The sequence below is a fragment of the Orycteropus afer genome, unplaced genomic scaffold, assembly GCF_000298275.1.
Source record: "Orycteropus afer afer isolate SDZICR_OR568_19922 unplaced genomic scaffold, OryAfe1.0 scaffold00015, whole genome shotgun sequence".
In the NCBI taxonomy this organism is placed as follows: domain Eukaryota; kingdom Metazoa; phylum Chordata; class Mammalia; order Tubulidentata; family Orycteropodidae; genus Orycteropus; species Orycteropus afer.
In genome coordinates, this window is record NW_006921602.1 from 11,063,105 (window position 1) to 11,082,499 (window position 19,395).

Here is a 19,395-nt window from a genome sequence, read left to right on the forward strand (position 1 = left end):
CCCAGGGGAAGGAGAACATCTTGGTCAGAGGGTGAATCCCTAACTACCCTGGACTCAGGCATGGGTCAGCAGCCCCTGATCGTCACTCAGAACTGCAGCCAAGGCCTCTGGTGCCCACAGACTGTCAGCTGACTGTCTCTATCCCATACTGCAAAGCCTCCCCAAGATGCAGGAGTTTGACAATGTGAGCAGTAGGGAGGTGGACAGAGAGAATATTGAGACAGAGTATCTTCCTCTGGTGCCACCAGAACCAGGTCAGACCCTTCCCAGTGCTCAAGCTTCTTTCCCCACAGCAGGGTGGGATCCCCTGGCTGTAGGCTTGGGCCACAGGTGGCCTGGCTTAACTGGGTTCCAAGTGCTTCAATTCCTTGGGCAGGGGTGGGAGTGATTGATTAGTTTGCAGTAGATTCCAGGCAGGGGCTTGGAGCTGCTGCAGACTAGCCTGGCTTGGAGAAGCCCCAGATGGCCACTCATGGCTGGGGCTGACCCATATAGGCCAGGGCCTGGACAGTCCAGACCTGCAGTTGCCTCTCAAGCCCAGTCCATCTTGGGGTCTTGGCTGAGGAGAGCAGCAGGCTCTCCCTCAAAGGAGTCCTGGGAGGAGAGGGTGGAGTAGGCTCAGATTCCCCATATCTAACCCTTTGTAGCTCACAGCTCAGTCCCATTCAGGGACAGGAGAGGACTCTGTTGGAAGGGGAAGTGAGGGGATGAGTTCACTCACTGCCTTTGAGTCGGTTCATCTCATATAGCAACTGCTCCTTGCGTTTCTGAGGCAGTATCTCTACAGAATAGATTGCCCAATCTTCCTTCTGAGGGGTGGCTGGTGGGTTTGAACTGCCAGACTTCTGGTTAGCAGTCAAATGCCTTAGACACTACACCACCTAGAGGGATGTAAATGGTAGGGCTGGAACGAGAACCCAAGAATTCTAGCTCATAGCCCTCAGCCTTTAGCCCTGTATCAACCATGACAGCACCCACTAGCACTTGGGGCTAAGTGAGTAGTGGCCTCAATGTGAGTGCCGGGCCAACAAGGAGACCCAGACAGGCATCCTGGCCTAAAGGGCTCCACTATTCCAAACCCTCATCCCATAGGTGAGACTGCCTCACATTTCAGAGAGAAGAGATGGGTACAATTGGGAGGCTAGGGAGGTCTCTTTCATACATTCTGGGATACCATAGAGTGGGGTCCTTGCAGAGAAGCTGATTACCCTGACTTTGACCTCTGGCTTTCTAGTTTACCTCCCCTCTTCTTCCTCTCTTGACTATCTTGTGGTCCTTGTCCAGCTTTGATGGTCACGTTGCTCCTCTGGCCTCCCTTCTGACCCCTGGCCAGACACTTTGGAGCTGTTATCCCTTCCTTTCTCTTCTCTGTGTTCTATTTGTTGTCAGCATCTTATCAAACCTTATAATTTCAGAGTAGCCTCAGAGCTCACTCAGCCCAAACTCCTATTGAACAGATGGAGACACTGAGTCCCAGGGCCACTTGTCAAAGGCCACACATCAGGATCAGTGACAGAGATAAGGCTAGGCTTCTGACCTCCAAATTCTTGTTTTCCTCCTGTCCTTTGATTGATCAGTTGGCTGTGGCTCAACCTATGTCTGTCTGTCTGTCCTTGGACCAACAGATAGAATTCACATGGGCTTCACTTAGACCTTTGCCGTCAAAGCCATGCTGAAGCCGTTTTGTGGCTTGGCTCTGACAACAAATTGGACAGACTGGGTGGGGCTACTAGCTACAGGGCCTATGGGCCAAGGGCTGGGGGTCATAATGGAGACCAGGATCCTGCAGAGAAAACAGACCAGATCTGTGCTCCATGTCAGGCTTGGGGTCACTGCTTAACATTTTTCCTTCACCACAACCCTCTCCCTGCATGGATCCTGTCCAGGACAATATTCAGAGAAAACAGAGCTCCCTTGGTGGCACAATGATTAAGTGCTCACCTGCTAACTGAAAGGTTGGCAGTTCAGACCCACCCAATGGCACTGCATGAGAAAGACCTGATAATCTGCTCTTGTAAAGGTGAAAGTCTAGAAAACTCTATGGGGCAGTTCTACTCTGTCACATGGAGTCACAATGAGTTGAAATAGACTTGAGGGCATCTAATAACAAGCCTTTGGTTATACACACACACACACACACACACACCCCTCTCTGGCATGAGCTCTGAACTGTGGCATTATTTCTGTGTGAGGCTCTTTCCCCTGAGCGTAAGGACACATCTCTTCCTTGTGGTCTCCCAGTGCCTGGCTTACAGCCTGCCCCACTCAGCTCAGTGAGTGTGTGTGGAAAGAGTGAGTTGATCCTGGTGTGGAGGGTAACAGCTGTCAGACTTCCATCTCCAGGGCTTGGTATGAGCCAGGTAGTCTAGCCCAGGCTAAATGAGCCTGGAACTTGAAGCAGGACCACAGTAGCTCCTGCCTATGGTCCCTAGAATGCCCCCCTCCCTATCTTTGGTATCCATCTGGGGCTCTACTCTTGTGACCAGTAATTCTCAATGTGCCCCACGAACCAGCAGCATCAACATCACTTGGGAGCTTATTAGAAATGCAGTCTCAGGCCCCACTTCATACCTACTGAATTAGAAACTCTCAGTGTAGGGCCCAGCAATCTGTGTTTTAATAAGCCCTCCAGGTGATGCTGAGGAGCTCTGGTGGCATAGTGCCTAAGGCATCTGACTGCTAACCAGAAGGCTGGCAGTTCAAACCCACCAGCCACTCCTAGGAAGGAAGACTGGGCAATCTACTTCCATAGAAATACCGCCTTGGAAACCCAAGGAGTAGCTATGAGTCAGAGTTGACATGACAGTAGTGAGTTGTTTTTTTTTTTTTTCTCTTAGGTGATGCTGATGCATGTTTAATTAGAGAACTGTTGCCTGTGACAAAAGGCAACCTTATGCTGGGGGACATCCATGAAGTTCAAAGCACAGGTAGCTGCTTGTGCCATTTGCAAATAAGGCTGGCCATTCACATGCTGTGGGCACCCAGATCCAGAGTCTTCACACAAGCACATATGTGAGCAACTGGTTGGGGCTCTGGGGTCCAATGGGCACAGGCAGACACCCAAATGGGGCAGGCTCCAGGGAAGTGGGGAGAGGTGGGGAAGAGCTGTTCTCACCAGGTTATGTCCTGTGCCTTAAAATTGTCCCTTGTCCCTTCTGAGGTTCACTAAGTGTTCCCTTGGAGGCCAGAGCAGTTGAATAGCTGCCAGACTCAAACTAGGCACCCTCAACTGGTTGTGTGTACATGAGAGTTTGGGGTATGTGCTAAGACCAGCAAAGTTCTTTCTCTGCATGGGCGGGCCAGGGCTAGGGGAATTTGGGGGATCAGCAAGCAAGGCTTAGGCAAGAGCACTCCATCCCCTGAGCCATGAACTGCTGCCCAGAGTGTAGAATTCCCCTTGGCCCCTTCCCAGGGCTGCTCTCAATGTCCACCCCACCTCCCCACCCCTCTCACTCTGCTCCAGCCTGTGGAACCCCAGGCAGCTGCCCACCTGGCCCATCACCAGGCTCAGCAGCATCTCCCCCTAAGGATCTGGGAGTGAAATTGGGCCTCTGTAAGCTGTAGGGGATGTGGGGAGGGGAAGGGGGAAAGGGAGGCTGAGCTTCCTCATACTGAGATCTGGTTTCGCTGCTGCTTCCCGTGGCTCACTGCCACAGGCTCAGCCACCAGCCGTGCTATATAAGGCCTGGAGGCTGGACCGCTGGAGAGGCGAAGACTTGGACCCCCAGCTGAGGAGTCCTGCTCAGACGTGGTGAGCCCATTCTCATTCCCTTCACCCCCTCCCTGCATCACACTGCCCTGCCCTCCCAATTACCCCTATTCTCCTTTTTGCTGGCTCACCTCCCATCTCCCACAAAGAAGACACCCCTTTCTGCTTTGCAGTCCTCTCTTTTCCCCTCCTAAGTCCTCTTCCGCCCCAACCTGAGCTCAGGGTCCCCGGGTGCTCCTAATTAAGGTCTATGTACCTCTGGGTGCTCCTGCTTTTATTTCCCCGTCAGTCAGCCAGTCTTCTTTGTCTGAGAGTTCTGAGGTGCGTGGGATGAAGAACCTAACCGTCAGGGCATAGGCTGAGGAAACGACTGGGATGCCGAGAGAAAGTTCTGTGGGCTGCCAGATGGGAAATGGTTTTTCCACAAGGTGCCTCAGGCCACCTTGGCCTCTCAGACAGACTCAGAGCAGGCTCAGACTGAATGCTGAGGTCAAGCCCACTCCGCTCCCTGCTCAGAGTCCAGCTGCTTGAGATAAGGCACGCAATAGCTGGAAATCTTGGAGACCTCCCTGGGCCTCTGTCCCTCATCTGAGAAACAGGTAATGGTGGGAGTAGCAGATTTAGAGCTAGATTGTCTATACTGCTCCTTCCCTGGGACACAGGGGTCCTTGAAATCCAAGAATTTTTGGAACTTTTTCCAGAAAGAGGAATCTCCCCTTTCCCACCAAACCCTCGACTTTGTAGTTGAAAGGAACCACTTTGGAATTTCTAGGAACTGGTCAGATTCTAGGTTTTCCAGAGCTTTGGGGAAAGAAAATAATGTCCTGCTAAGCGAGAGCCTGAATCATACCCCATGGTTCCTTGTCCTTATTGCCAGGCCTGCCTTTCTTCTTCCTGCTTCTGCATCCCCTAACATACCTTCAGCAGTTATCGGGAAGCCCTAGCCTATCACAACACATCCTCTCTGCTTCCCCTCAGCTGCTCCTGGCTGTGTAACTCCCAGCCAGGCCCCAAACAAACTGGCCAGAAATTTGTTCCAGCTGCAGCCCATATACATCTGGAAATGTATTCATTGAGGTGTTGTGTGTAAGGCATCGAACCTCCAGCATGCCTGCCTGTGAGGGGCTGCTGGAGTGGGGGGCTGGGGCTGCGTGGTCCTAATAAGCAGCCCAAGAGGGTAAGCCCTATCAAGGGGTAGGAAAACAAATGCCCACCAAGCCCAAGTCTTAGAAGTGACTAATGAGTCACCAAGAGACTCCTGGGAGTGAGCTCTGGCCTTTCGTCATTGGAAAGGAACCTCCTTACCCCTCCTCTCCTTCATGTGCTGCCTTGACGGGAGGCCCTGGAGCCTGGACCCCAGAGGAGTCTACCTCATTTGGACTCAGATTCCACACCACCCAAGCTCCCTGGTTTCACAATTCAGGCAGGTGTCACCTCCCACAAGACTTTATTCTGTCCATCTTTCCATCTCTGACAGCTCAGGAAATATTCCTGTTTGATCCATCAGAGGCAACTCAGAAATGTGGAACTTGATAAGCTCTGTTTCTTTGCAGGTCACTGGGTCTGAGAAACTTCTTGAGAGACCACATTCCAGGGACAAGCTGACTCTGTGAAGCACCCTCATCTATCTCCTGCCATGTTCCCCACAGGGCCAGGGGGAAAGATGTTGGGGACCAAGGCCTGCATGTTCTTCCTCCTGTTCCTGGAGTTCACCTCTGTGTTTGGTACAGGCTAAGTATCTCCTAGCCCCCAAGTCCCCATCTGCCATAGTGAAGTCATGCTTGGTCTAGAGTCCAACGTTGCATCTGCCTTGTGTCACAGTAGTGGATTCAAGACCTGAGGCTGGTTTATGAATTTATTCCTAATTTATGTCCTGCTTATTTTCCCAAAGGAGCTCTGGTAGTGTAGTGGTTAAGGCATTTGTCTACTAACCAAAAGGTTGGTGGTTGGAACCCACCAGCTGCTCCATGGAAGAAAGATGAGGCAGTCTGCTTCCATAAAGATTTACAGCCTTGGAAACCCAATGGGGATCTCTATGAGTCAGAATTGACTCAATGGCAGTGAGTTTGGTTTTGGTTTTGTTTTCTCAAAGGATTTGAGATAGTTTTCAGTACCAAAACCCACAGAACAGAACTTTTTCAATGTGGAGGGGGATAAGTAATCATTTGGAGGAAGAAGAAGAGAGGATTACTACCCCTGAATACTGAATTAAGGTCTGAGCCTCCAAGCAGCCGGAGTGAAACTGGAATCACCAAGGATCTTTGAGTTCTCTGGAGCAGGTTTGGGGTTTGGATTGTTTTCAGTTTCATGAAAATTCTTCTGACCTAAAGCTCCATTTCAATTAGATCGTTCAATTAGAAGCACCAGAGCCTCACTTTGATCAGCCATTCTAAGGGGACATCTGGTCTCCCCGCCCTCTAATCCCATCCTCTGGTGACACTGAGCTCTCAGAGAAAGCACCGGTTGCCATCGAATCAATTCCAACTCACTGCAATCCCAGGTTTGTCAGAACAGAACTGTACTTCATAGGATTTTAATGGCTGATTCTTCAGAGGTAGATCTCCAGACCTTTCTTCTGAAGCACCTCTGGGTGGACTCGAACCTCCAGCTTCTCAGTTAGTAGCTGAGGATGTTAACCATTTGCCCTACCCAGGGACTCCTTCAAAGGAACAAGTACAAAGAATTTGCCTGGTGGAACAGCCAACTCCGCAAAGTGTCGAAGCATCAGAGCTCCCAGCATTGCCCTACACACTCTCCCACTCCCCTTCCTCTCCTGATTTCTAACCACATGCTCAGGTAAAGCAAAAAATCCTCAAGCCTGTCTTTTAAAGCTGCATGCACTGTGGGCTTTGTGTCCACAGATGAAGGAACAAAGGCTGTCTCAGCATCTTGCCAAACCCTGTGCGTGCCCTCCACTCGCCTTGCTCTCTCCGCCCTGACAGCTGGTGTTTGTGAAAATGATTAACATTCAGTCATCTGAGGGAAAATCAGATTAGTTTGATCAAAAGAGCTCCTATCACCTCAATTAAGCAGCACAGAGAATTCTGATTTGGCTCCCTACAAGAGAGTTAATTGCCTTTCAAAGCTTTTACAGTCTTCTGCTCTGCTTTCTCCTTCCCCTTCCAATCCAGCCTCAAGTGGGGTGAGTTTAGAAATTGCCCATGTCCTGGGGACTCTCTATCCACCCTCAGGTAGATCTTGCCAGTCTGAGGTCAGAAAATCGAGACCCCTGCCCCAATGAGGCCACATGAGTCCATTATGGAAGGGTGGACTCCTAAAGCCAAATTTTGCCAAGTGGAAAGAATCAATCTATTGTGCCAGGCATTGAACTAAAAGGAGTTGCTAACACTGATTCAGCATACACTAGGTGGTAGGCATTTGTCCTAATTGGCTTTTATGAATGAGGTTATTTAATCTCCGTAGTCCTCTGAGGCAGGAACTATTAGTATCCTTGTTTTCTGGTGAGGGAACAAGGAGTCACATGGGTTGCTCAAGGTCATACCATATTGTCAAGAAGTAGCAGAGCCTCTGAAGCCCATGCTCTCAATCTCTATGGTGTATTTCAGAGATCTTTTCTTGTGTTACCTCATGGCATCTTCATGCCAACAGAACCACCCTATAAGGTGGGGACTAATATCTCCATTTTACAGAGGAGAAAAATAAGCCTCCATTTTGCCAAGAAGGACAAGCTCAAACCGCAAAGCAGGAGCTGGAGCCCACTGACTGCTCAGCAGCATCCTGTGTGTTTCTAGAATGAGAGCAAGAAGGGAGTTAGCATTCGTTGAGCATATACTCTATGCCGGGCTCCCTCACATTCATTATCACTCTGAATATTCATCATGACCCTGTGATATAGTGATTGTCAATGCATCCTTCTTTTATGGGTAAATAGGCTCAGGGGAAGAAAGATTTCCAAGGTTGCAAGGTGACAGAGTAGGGATTTGAATCCATTCCAGTGCACATGTTCTGTCCACCACATCTTACTCTTTTCCTGAGTCCTGGGAATCTGGTAGTAGGACCCTGCTGGGCCTCTATATCTTACAGTCCTGACTTCTCACTCAGCTTCTTCTCCTCCTGCCCTCCCAGGGAGGCAGACGATGCTCACACAATCAGTGAGAAGAGTCCAGCCTGGGAAGAGGACCTCCAACATCTTTGCCAAGCCTGCTGACCCCCTGGAAAGTAAGTGGCTGGAGCAGGGAGGTGTTGGGAGGGGACGTATTTACTGAGCTGCTAAGAGCATCTCTGAAGCCAGGGCCTAAGGTCAGGGTTCCGTGGAAACCCACTTTTACAAGGCACTGGCTTATGCTTCCATCCAGGCAGAGGGACCTAGTATATAGGACAACTCAGACTCCTGAAGCTGCCTGATAGATTCCAAGGATGCTGTAGAGCTTGCTGTGGCCACAGCACAGGCTGGTGGGGAGAGAGGGAGGAGATGAAGATGGATAGACAGCAGGGGCCAGCTCACCAGTATCTTAAATGCCTGGCTAAGGGCTTTTTTAAACTGGGGAGTGGTGTGGTCCAAGCTATGTGGAGAAAGTTCACCCTGGCTGCAAGGAAGTGCAGAGGAGAGGGTGGAGGGGGAGGCTAAATGTAAAGAGACCAGACAGGAAGTTACTGACATGGCACAGAGGGCTGATCAGAGTTTGAATGGAGGCCTTGGCAGTGGGGGGCACAGAAGTGTTAGAGATCAGGGAGATGCTGAAGAGAGAGATGCAGTAGGGCCTGAGACTGATTGGGGACGGCGAGAGGTATCAGGGATGACTCCCAGGTGTTGAGCAGGGAAGGAGAACTGCAGCTCCCCTGGGGCTCCAGGGTATGGCTCCATCCTAAGCTGGTTCTTATCTCTTAGATCCTGGAGAGTGGACAACATGGTTCAACATTGACCACCCAGGTGGGCAGGGTGACTATGAGCGGCTGGATGCCATTCGTTTCTACTATGGAGACCGTGTGTGTGCCCGGCCCCTGTGGCTAGAGGCTCGGACTACTGATTGGATACCTGCGAGCAGCACTGGCCAGGTGGTCCATGGCAGTCCCCGTGAGGGCTTCTGGTGCCTCAACAGAGAGCAGCGGTCTGGTCGGAACTGCTCCAACTACACTGTGCGCTTCTTCTGCCCGCCAGGTAGGCCTGATGAAGCCCCCATTCCTACCTCCCACAAGCCCAGGAAGAGGCCCGGACCTGCCTCTGGTCATGGGAACTCTGGACATCACACATATACACACTTCACCTCTCTTCAAATAACCCATCAGTGTCATTAGTACCATGATCTTCCCAACATTGTCTATGTGTATGGGTCCCCTTCACTCAAGCCTTTTTATTCATTACATGTGGCACGGTGGTTAATACCACAGACTCTGGGGTTGGGTTCCTTGGGTTTGAATCCTGCATCTACCATATGAATTATGTTCTCTAGGCAATTTTTTTCTGAAGTTCTCTGAGTCTTAGGTTTCTTACATGTAGAACAGAAATAGTATTTCTAAATCTTCATAGGAGTTCTTAGGGGGATTAAATGAGATGATGGATAAACCCATGGTAAACGTTCACTAGATGTTGGTTTCTATTATAATTCCTATGTGCCAGACACCATGCTAGTTATCTATATAATTCAGTCTTTACAATTGGCTTCTGAGGAATCTCCATTTTGCCAGATTACTCGAGGTCTGGAGAGGTTAGGTAACTTCTCATGATTACATAGCTAATACAGGCAGACCTGGGATTTGAACCTGTCTGTGTTTGCAGAGTTTGCCCTTTCTATCTCCCAACACTGGACAATATAGGTGGTAGGGAAATTAGCTGCAGACCTACGCACTTCTTGGATGTGCACCCTGTCCTCTTGTGGGTTCTGCCAGTCCAAACAACCTGACCTCTCAGGCCCAAGCAGGAGTGGTAGTTATCAGGAGTGGGAGCTCAGGCTGGTTTCCTGGGCAAGGTCTGTAGCCCCCTTCTTGCAGACAGGCCTCAGGCCAGAGGTGAGGGGTATAGGCAGATAGGAGCTTGATGTCTAGGTCACTGCAGGTCCCAGATCCCAACTTCCCAGGAGCAAGTGGTTGTTTCCACATTGGTAGAGAAGGAAGATGTGTCTTGCATATCCTAGGACAGCTTATCAAACTCTCAGCACTTGGCCAATAAGCCCCTCTCAGGACCACCTCTAGCCTATATGATGCCTTTGTGCAAATTAGAAAGAGACATCATCTCTAGACTCATGAGTTCCATATGTTGGAAAAATCATTGCAATAAATATAAGTATCAATGATATTTACAGCATAAATGGAGGCCCTCATTGCTCCTCACCAGAGAAGAAATAGCTTCACAGTTAGATTTCCTGACAGAGTCTCTCTGGGAGGGAAGTCAGACTACCTGCTGATATCACTTTGCAGGGTCCCTGCGCCGAGACTCAGAGCACATCTGGAGCACATGGTCTCCCTGGAGCAAGTGCTCAGCTGCCTGTGGTCACACGGGGGTCCAGACCCGTACGCGTAACTGCCTGGCAGAGACGATGTCACTGTGCAGTGAGGCCACTGAAGAGGGACAGCTCTGTGTGAGCCAGGACTGTACAGGTACCACCCTCTGTTCTGGCACTGTGCAGGGGCTGGGAGGTGAGTCTGATGCAGCCTGGGAGGAAGGTCAGACTGAAATGGAGCCTTCATTTATTTATCATGTATTAATTGAGCATATAGGAGCTCTGGTAGCGTAGTGCCTAAGGCATTTGACTGCTAACCAGAAGGCTGGTGGTTCCAACCCACCAGCCACTCCTCGGAAGGAAGGTTGGGCTATCTACTTCTGTAGTGATACCGCCTCGGAAACCCAAGGAAGGGTCGCTATGAGTCGGGTCCGACTCAACGGCATATAACAACACAACAATTGAGCATATATTAAAAGCTTTGATGGGGGATATACAGGGTAATGTGGGGGCATAGAGCAGGGTCAATTACCATAGGAAGGCTTCCTGGAGGAGATGTCCTGTGATGATTCTTAATAGATGAATAGGAGTTAGTCATGCAGGTTGATCATGAAGGGTAACAAAGGCTTAATGAGTGAGTCTACAGGCTGGGATATGGCTGAGGGAGAGTCAGAATCCATGTAACTCCTGCTGATCTGGCCCTGTCTCCCACAGCTTGTGACCTGACCTGTCCCATGGGCCAGGTGAATGCTGACTGTGATGCCTGCATGTGCCAGGACTTTGTACTGCAAGGGGCTGTCTCCCTCCCCGGGGGTGCCCCAGCCTCAGGGGCCACTGTCTACCTGCTAACTAAGAAGCCTAAACAACTGACCAAAACAGACAGTAGGGGAAGGTTCCGAGTGCCTGGCTTATGCCCCGATGGCAAAAGCATCCTGAAGATCACAAAGGCCAAGTTTGCCCCCATCAAGCTCACAATGCCTAAGACTAGCCTGAAGGCAGCTACCGTCACTGCAGAGTTCATGAGGGCAGGTACCTGAGTTCTCTGCAGTACAGCTGGGGAAAGGGGTGGACTTTTAGTAAATAGAAGGGTCACAGTGCTAAGAGCTGGCCCAGTTTACTCAGAGTAAAACACAAAATCTATACCACAGCCCACAAGACTCTACATCATCTGGCCCCCCATTACTTCTCTGATCTCCTCTCTAACTACTCCCTCACCCCACAGTCTCTCTCCTCTAGCCACACTGGCCTCATCTCTGTTCCTCAAATACACACTCCTGCCTCAGGGCCTTTGCACTTGCTATTTACACTGTTTGGAGTGTTCTTTCCCCAGATATCAGTATGACTTATTTCCTCAAATGCACGAGGTCTTTCTTCTCTGGTCACTTTATCTAAAACAATTGATTACAATATAGTGTGGGGTTTGGAGGTCATAAAAAAAAAAGGCTTGGGGAGTTCAGAAATGGTACAGAATGGCCAGAAAATTCTGCTGGGGGAAGGAGAAAAGGAATATTGCTATTTAAAACAGCCAGCTCTGTCCCAATGGCAATGTTGGGTAATCCTGAGCTGGCACAGGTGTACTGGGTTCTCTACTCCCCCATTCAGATGCTGCTTGAGAGGCCATGGGAGAAGGTCTACCACACAGAGGGTATGAAGATGGTGAGCTCCACTCTGGAGCAGTTCCCTTAGGAAGTATTAGGGTCATTTGAGAGGGGTTGAGGGTGGAGGTGAAGTTATACAGTTTTAATACAAGGCAAAGAACCTGAGCAAGGCTCTGTAGAATCTGTCACAGGAAAAAAAAAAAAAAGAAACCACTATTTTCTCATTTTCTACTACAATCCCTCTCCCAGAGACTCCATATATTGTGATGAATCCTCAGACAAAAGCACGGAGAGCTGGGCAGAGTGTGTCCCTGTGCTGTAAGGCCACAGGGAAGCCTGGGCCAGACAAGTATTTCTGGTGAGTGTTCTGCCAGCTACCCTGCCCAATTCTCCTCTCAGAAACCAGAACTTTCTTGCATTGGGTCTGGAGTTATTAATAATGGTAATAGCCAAGAGAAGAGTGGGACAAGCCAGCACAGGCACAGAGCCCAGATGTTGGCACTTGAAAGTGGGACCCAGCAGTGTTGAAGTTGTACAGACAACGAGCAAACCCTCTGGCTGTCCTCTCTAAGGTGGGCCATCTATCTACAGAGCATCTCTGGTTTCAGGGTCCCAACTTACATATCCTCAGGACACAGAATGAGGCTCCTCAGCTCTGACAAAGGCAAACAAGAGTAGAATCCCCACTGGCTGTGAGTCCTTTCCTTCCTTCCAAGGAGTGGCTGGTGGGTTTGAACCGCCAGCCTTCTGATTAGCAGTCAAATGCCTTAGGTACTATGCCACCAGAGCTCCCATGAGTCCTTTAGCCTTCACAAACATTTTGCAGCCATTATCTTGTTTGATCTTCCAACAATCTTGTGAAATCTACTAGGGATCATTGCTCCCATTTTATAGACCAAGCAACTAAAGCTCAGAGAGGTGGGATGATCTGTCCAAGGATCCATAGCCAGGAAAGTTGCAGGGCTGAGACTCAGAACCAAGTCCCTTGACTCTCAGGTCAGTCAGTGCTCTTGGGTGAGCTGTCTGAGATAATGTTAGCATCTGCAGGGACACATCCACCAACTGTTTCCTTGGCTGTTTGCTCCTGGGCACTGCCCCTCCTTCCAGGGATACCTGTCCTCCCAGTGCCCCCTCAGGCCTCACCTCTCCATCCCTGACAGGTACCACAATGACACACTACTGGACCCCTCCCGCTACAAGCATGAGAGCAAGCTGGTGCTGAGAAACCTGCAGCGGGACCAGGCTGGGGAGTATTTCTGCAAGGCCCAGAGTGATGCTGGGGCTGTGAAGTCCCAGATCGCCCAGCTGACTGTCATAGGTAAGCTTATCTGAGTCCCCGGGGGTCTCGGGTCTACCACAGTAATGGATGAGCACCTCAGGAAGCATAACTGGACACTAGAATCTTTTCTGTGCCATGCATAGTGCCATGCCCTCTGGCATGCAAACATGGTACAGCCTTGAATCCTACCCTCATCAATCATCACTGTAGGAGAGATGAAGAGATGTGAATAATATAGAAAACTGCAGTTAAAACAGGAGATAAGGAGCTGTGGTCTCTATAGAGAGAGGAGAGAGAGAGAACTTCTAGGTGGGAGTGATCTCAGATGGATGCTTGAGGGAGCAACTTTCCAGCTGGGCCCTAAATAATTGTTCTTAACCTTGACTGCCCAGTGGGATCACCTGCTGAATTTTTAAAAATACTGATGCCTAGGTCCTACGCCCCAGAGATTCCAATTTAATTGGTCTGGAATGTGACCTGGGCATCATGAGTTTTAAAAGCTCCCCAGGTGATTCTAATTTGCAGCCAAATTAGAATGGTTTTAAAGAACAGGCAGGGGCTATCTATATGGAGATAAGAGAGTTCCAGATCCAGGGGCCAGTGTGAGCAAAGGTACAAAAGTAGGAAACTGAGGGGCCTTTACAAGAAAGGGTGATCTGATCAGAGGTGGCTTCAAGCAGTGAATTAGAGCAGGAAAGACTCAAGGCTGAAGGCAATCAGGAACCTGTACTTGAAAAATGAAGGCTGGGGGGTAGAATAAAGGAGCCTGGTGCAGTGCTTAAAGCACTAACCTAAAGGTCGGCAGTTTGACTCCACCAGCCGCTACACGGGAAAGATGTGGCAGTCTGCTTCCCTAAAGATTCACCACCTTGGAAACCCTATGGGGCAGTTCTATCCTGTCCTATAGGGTTTATTATGGGTCGGAATCAACAACAGTGGTTTGGTTTTGGGGTAGAATATCCTCGTAATTAGCCTAAATAAAACAAAAGGCAGAGGAAGACAGACTTTACTGGAAAGGTCCTGAAATATTTCATAGACTCTGAGGAAGCTGAACAGCAGACCTCAGGACAGGCAGGATGCAGGGCATTCTGGACCTCAGCAGAGGAGAAGAAGAGCCCCCTCAGCAGGGCTTCTCAACCCATCACACCAATGCTACCCATTTGTCACAGTAACTTTGTTTTTTTAATAGTTATTTTTTGATACTGTCTTTTCGATTCTTTTTTTATTTACTATTCTTTATTATTGGTGCTCTGGTGGCATAGTGCCTAAGGCACTTGACTGTTAACCAGAAGGTTGGTGGTTCAAACCCACCAGCCATTCCTTGGAAGGAAGGTTGAGCAATCTGCTTCTGTAGGAATATTGCCTCGGAAACCCAGGAAGGGGTTGCTATGAGTTGGAGACAACTTGACGGCACATAACAACAACTACAACATTTTTTATTATGGACTATTTAAATTTATATATAATAACTTAACTATATACAATTTCCAAAAAATATATCTGGCCCTAACTATAACATGGGAGCTCTGGTAGTGTAGTGCCTAAGGCACTTGACTGCTAACCAGAGGCTGGCGGTTCAAACCCACCAGCCACTCCTTGGAAGGAAGATGGGGCAATCTACTTCGGTAGCGATACTGCCTCGGAAACCCAAGGAGAGGTCGCTATGAGTTGGGTCTGACTCAACGGCACATAACAACAGCACAACAACTATACCATAAAGGAGAGATGAGAAGGAAATCATTTTAATATAAAATAATATTTCAATATGTAATTGTTTTGGCACAATAACATGAGAAGATAAACAAAGAGGTCAGATCTTTGCATGTAAATGTGACAGCGACAAATTCTGATAGGTACAGAGGTATCATTTTGGCGGTTCACATTCCCTGAATAATGTTGTGGTAGGTGGTATGATTTTTCTGAAATAAGGGACAATTCTTTGTATTGTTCAAAGCTAAACAAAGTACAGTCCTAGCTCAGTTTACATGGTAGCTGCATTCTTGAAAAGTTCAGTGTATGTTAAAGCCATGTAAAAAAATACTAGACCCCAATCATTGTAAACAGGTTTTTCACCTACATGAACATCTAGTGGGATACATGAATTTTATGCAGGGTGCAGAACAATTCTTTATGTAGGACAGTGCCAGGCCCTGCAGGACATAGAGAGCGTCAGTGATGCTGCCTACTCAAAGCCAGTAGTAGCACCCTTAATTTTGGTGATATCCTGAACAGCCTCCCCATTGAGAATCACTACTCTAGTGGTCTCGGCAACCATCTGTTTCCCTATCATTTAAAATGGTGTTAGTAATAGCTACCCATCTCTTTCATAGAAGTGCTATGAGAATCAGGATCTTGCATATGCAAGTACTTTGAAAACCATAAAGCACCACAGAGAGGTGAGAGAGAGGCAAACTTATGTAAGATGTGAACTTACATCTAATGTCTACACCCTTTCCCTCCACAGCCCCTAATGAGACCCCTTGTAACCCAACCCCTGAGAGCTACCTTATCCGGCTGCCCCACGACTGCTTCCAGAATGCCACCAACTCTTTCTATTATGATGTGGGCCACTGCCCCATCAAGACCTGTGCGGGGCAGCAGGACAATGGGATCAGGTGCCGGGATGCTGTGGAGAACTGCTGTGGCATCTCCAAGACAGAGGAGAAGGAGATTCAGTGCACTGGGTATACACTGCCCACTAAAGTGGCCACAGAGTGTAGCTGCCAGCGGTGTACAGAGACCCGGAGTATTGTGAGGGGCCGTGTCAGTGCTGCCGACAATGGGGAGCCCATGCGCTTTGGCTACGTGTACATGGGGGGCAGCCGTGTGAGCATGACTGGCTACAAAGGCACTTTCACCCTCCATGTTCCCCAGGACACTGAGAGGCTGGTGCTTACATTTGTGGACAGGCTGCAGAAGTTCATCAATACCACCAAAGTGCTACCCTTCAACAAGAAGGGGAGCACAGTGTTCCATGAGATCAAGATGCTTAGACGGAAAGAGCCCATCACCTTGGAGGCCTTGGAGACCAACATTATCCCCCTGGGGGAGATGATTGGTGAAGACCCTGTGGCTGAACTGGAGATTCCATCTAAGAGCTTCTACAGGCAGAATGGGGAGCTCTTCACAGGAAAAGTGAAGGCCAGCGTGACCTTCCTGGATCCCCGGAATATTTCCACAGCTACAGCTGCCCAGAGTGACCTGAACTTCATCAATGACGAAGGAGACACCTTCCCCCTTCGGACATATGGCATGTTTTCTGTGGACTTCACAGATGAGGCCACCTCAGAGTCACTCAATGCTGGCAAGGTGAAGGTCCACCTCGACTCAACCCAGGTCAAGATGCCAGAGCATGTTTCTACAATGAAACTCTGGTCACTCAACCCAGACACAGGGCTGTGGGAGGAGGAAGGAGACTTCGAATTTGAAAGCCGAAGGCGGAACAGAAGGGAAGAGAGAACCTTCCTGGTGGGCAACATGGAGATTCGTGAGAGGAGGCTCTTTAACCTAGATGTTCCTGAAAGTAGGAGGTGCTTTATCAAGGTGAGAGCCTACCGGAGTGAGAGGTTTCTGCCCAGTGAACAGATCCAGGGAGTTGTGGTTTCTGTGATCAACCTGGAGCCCAGGACTGGTTTTTCATCCAACCCCAGAGTCTGGGGCCGCTTTGACAGTGTCATCACAGGGCCCAATGGGGCCTGTCTGCCTGCCTTCTGTGATGACCAGTCCCCTGATGCCTACTCTGCCTATGTCTTGGCAAGCCTGGCAGGGGAGGAACTGGAAGCGGTGGCATCTTCTCCTAAATTCAACCCAAATGCAATCGGTGTCCCTCAGCCCTACCTCAACAAGCTCAAGTACAGGCGGACAGATCATGAGGACCCGCGGGTTAAGAAGACAGCTTTCCAGATCAGTATGGCGAAGCCAAGACCCAACTCAGCTGAAGAAAGCAACGGGCCTATCTATGCTTTTGAAAACCTGCGGGCATGCGAAGAGGCACCGCCCAGTGCGGCCCACTTCCGGTTCTACCAGATTGAGGGGGATCGATATGACTATAACACGGTCCTCTTCAATGAGGATGACCCCATGAGCTGGACTGAAGACTACCTTGCATGGTGGCCCAAGCCAATGGAATTCAGAGCCTGCTACATCAAGGTGAAGATTGTGGGGCCAATAGAGGTGAATGTGCGATCCCGCAACATGGGGGGCACCCACCGGCGAACAGTGGGGAAGCTGTATGGAATCCGAGATGTGAAGAGCACGCGGGATAGGGATCAGCCCAATGTCTCATCTGCCTGCCTGGAGTTCAAGTGCAGTGGGATGCTCTATGACCAAGACCGGGTGGACCGCACCCTGGTGAAGATTATTCCCCAAGGCAGCTGCCAAAGAGCCAGCGTGAACTCTATGCTTCATGAGTATCTGGTCAACCACCTGCCATTGGCGGTCAACAATGACACCAGCGAGTACACCATGCTGGCGCCCCTGGACCCGCTGGGTCACAACTATGGCATCTACACCGTCACTGACCAGGACCCTCGCACGGCTAAGGAGATTGCACTTGGCCGATGTTTCGATGGAACATCTGATGGTTCCTCCAGAGTCATGAAAAGCAATGTGGGAGTGGCCCTCACTTTTAACTGTGCAGAGAGGCAAGTGGGCCGCCAGAGTGCTTTCCAGTACTTGCAAAGCACCTCAGCCCGGCCACCTGCCACGGGCGCTCTCCGAGGAAGATTGGCCTCCAGGAGGCAGCAGCGGGCAAGTAGGGCTAGCCAGCGTAGGCAAGGAGGGGCGGCTTCTCTGAGGCTTCCTGAGGTTGCTCAGCAGCCATTGAGCAACTGAGTCTCCGGTGCTCCATCCTCTTTTCCCCTCACCTCAAGTGACAGCCATTGTGAGACTGATGCACAAACTGTCACTCGGTTAATTTAAGCACATCTGTTCTGGTGCAATTTGCTTGTTTATTTCTTCATGCCTTTACTTACTGTCTTTGTCCCACTCTACTGATTGGCATGTAACCCCTAAAATGGCAAAATAAAGCCCTTTTGTCTTGTTCTTTAAAAGAAACACAAGGAATTGGCAATTGGGAAAACTCTCTGGCTTTGACCGTTCTTCATTTAGTGCCATCAAAAAAGAAAAGTGTACTTTTTTTTTTTTTTGCATGGTTTTACCACCCCTATGATAATAAAAACCTGATTTTGAAGTTCAAATAACTAATATTAAGCATATCTCTTGGTCTTGCTCCACAGGATGTAAGAAGCATCCCATCACAGTTCATGTGCATAAATGTTGGTGAAAAATAAAAGGAATAAACTATAATATTTTTACTTGAAATGTAAATAAGTTATTTATTTCTCTGCTGAATTTGGAACTCTAGTACGCATTCAATGTTAAGCTATTGATTATAGGGTGATCACAGTTCCTCTACCAAGTGTGCAAAGAACATCTCTTCAAATGCAGTTACTAATTTTATTTGCATGTTTCTCTTATATTTGCTTTTGTTCTAGCTAGAAGCTAGAAGCTTAGTGTAGCCCAGGGCAGATGTCAATAAAGGCACATTTTATACTTTGATTCTGAGGCTGCTATTCTGTCTTCTATCCATTAAAGTGAGCCGGAGGATCCAAAGGGACCCTGGAAAACAGTCACAAGCTGGTGTGAGGCCTGGTGCCCTAAGTTATGGGGCTGGGTAACTGGGCACACACTCCAGCAGTCAAGTTTGTTTTGAGGGATCATATTTTCCATTCGCAGGGAAGAGCAGAGATGGCCTGGAATTGTGAGCATGTTTTGGGCTCCTGAGCAAGGCTAAAAACATGCTCCGATTTTCTTTCTTTCCAATACTGGGGAACTTATTTACACAATGGGTTGGCCCAGGGTCTTGCAAGCTGGCCAAGTGGTCCTTTGGCTCCCCCACAGCCGGCTGTCTTCTCCAGCTGGGCTGGCTGACCTCACTCAGAGATGATGGGTTTTTCTTTTTTCCAAGCTTGTCTAAAGACGCCCAGCTTTTCCAGACACCAGATCTCTGTTGTAATAGCTCTTGTCCCTTCAAGTAAAACAACTGGTCCAAATGGACAGGGTTTGGGTTTTGTTTTTAGAAAAGGTATTTGTTTAAAATAGTAATCAGAGGCCAGTGGATGGTGTCAGAGTGACCTTGAAGGCATCAACATTTGGGAGAGAGTGCTGGGGTGGGGCACTGACTACTTCTCTCTCAACCTTTCCAGTATCTGTCAGGAAATAAGCCAAGGGGATTGGGGGAGGAGTTTATAATCAGGACAAAACGTTGTCCCTAATCCCCTGACTGGCCCAGTACAACTCCTTTTGGCTACTTCTGGCCTAGGCTGGCTACGTGCTCTTGGCTTAGCATCTGTCCGCTCCTGAGGGTTCATAATCAATTAGAAATTTCTCTGGATGAGCGACCGAATCCCC

The 19,395-nt window shown here is 49.2% G+C and overlaps 1 protein-coding gene across 1 annotated transcript; it reads left to right on the top strand.

The window, feature by feature from the left end:
- The first annotated feature begins 5,345 nt into the window (after window positions 1–5,345).
- LOC103211719 (cartilage intermediate layer protein) lies at window positions 5,346–17,817 on the top strand. Its single transcript, XM_007957701.2, has 8 exons — window positions 5,346–5,433; window positions 7,796–7,888; window positions 8,559–8,828; window positions 10,085–10,264; window positions 10,822–11,136; window positions 11,955–12,063; window positions 12,866–13,023; window positions 15,449–17,817. The coding sequence occupies exons 1-8, from the start codon at window positions 5,346–5,348 to the stop codon at window positions 17,815–17,817; spliced, it is 3,582 nt and encodes a 1,193-aa protein (XP_007955892.1).
- Window positions 17,818–19,395: the final 1,578 nt, after the last annotated feature.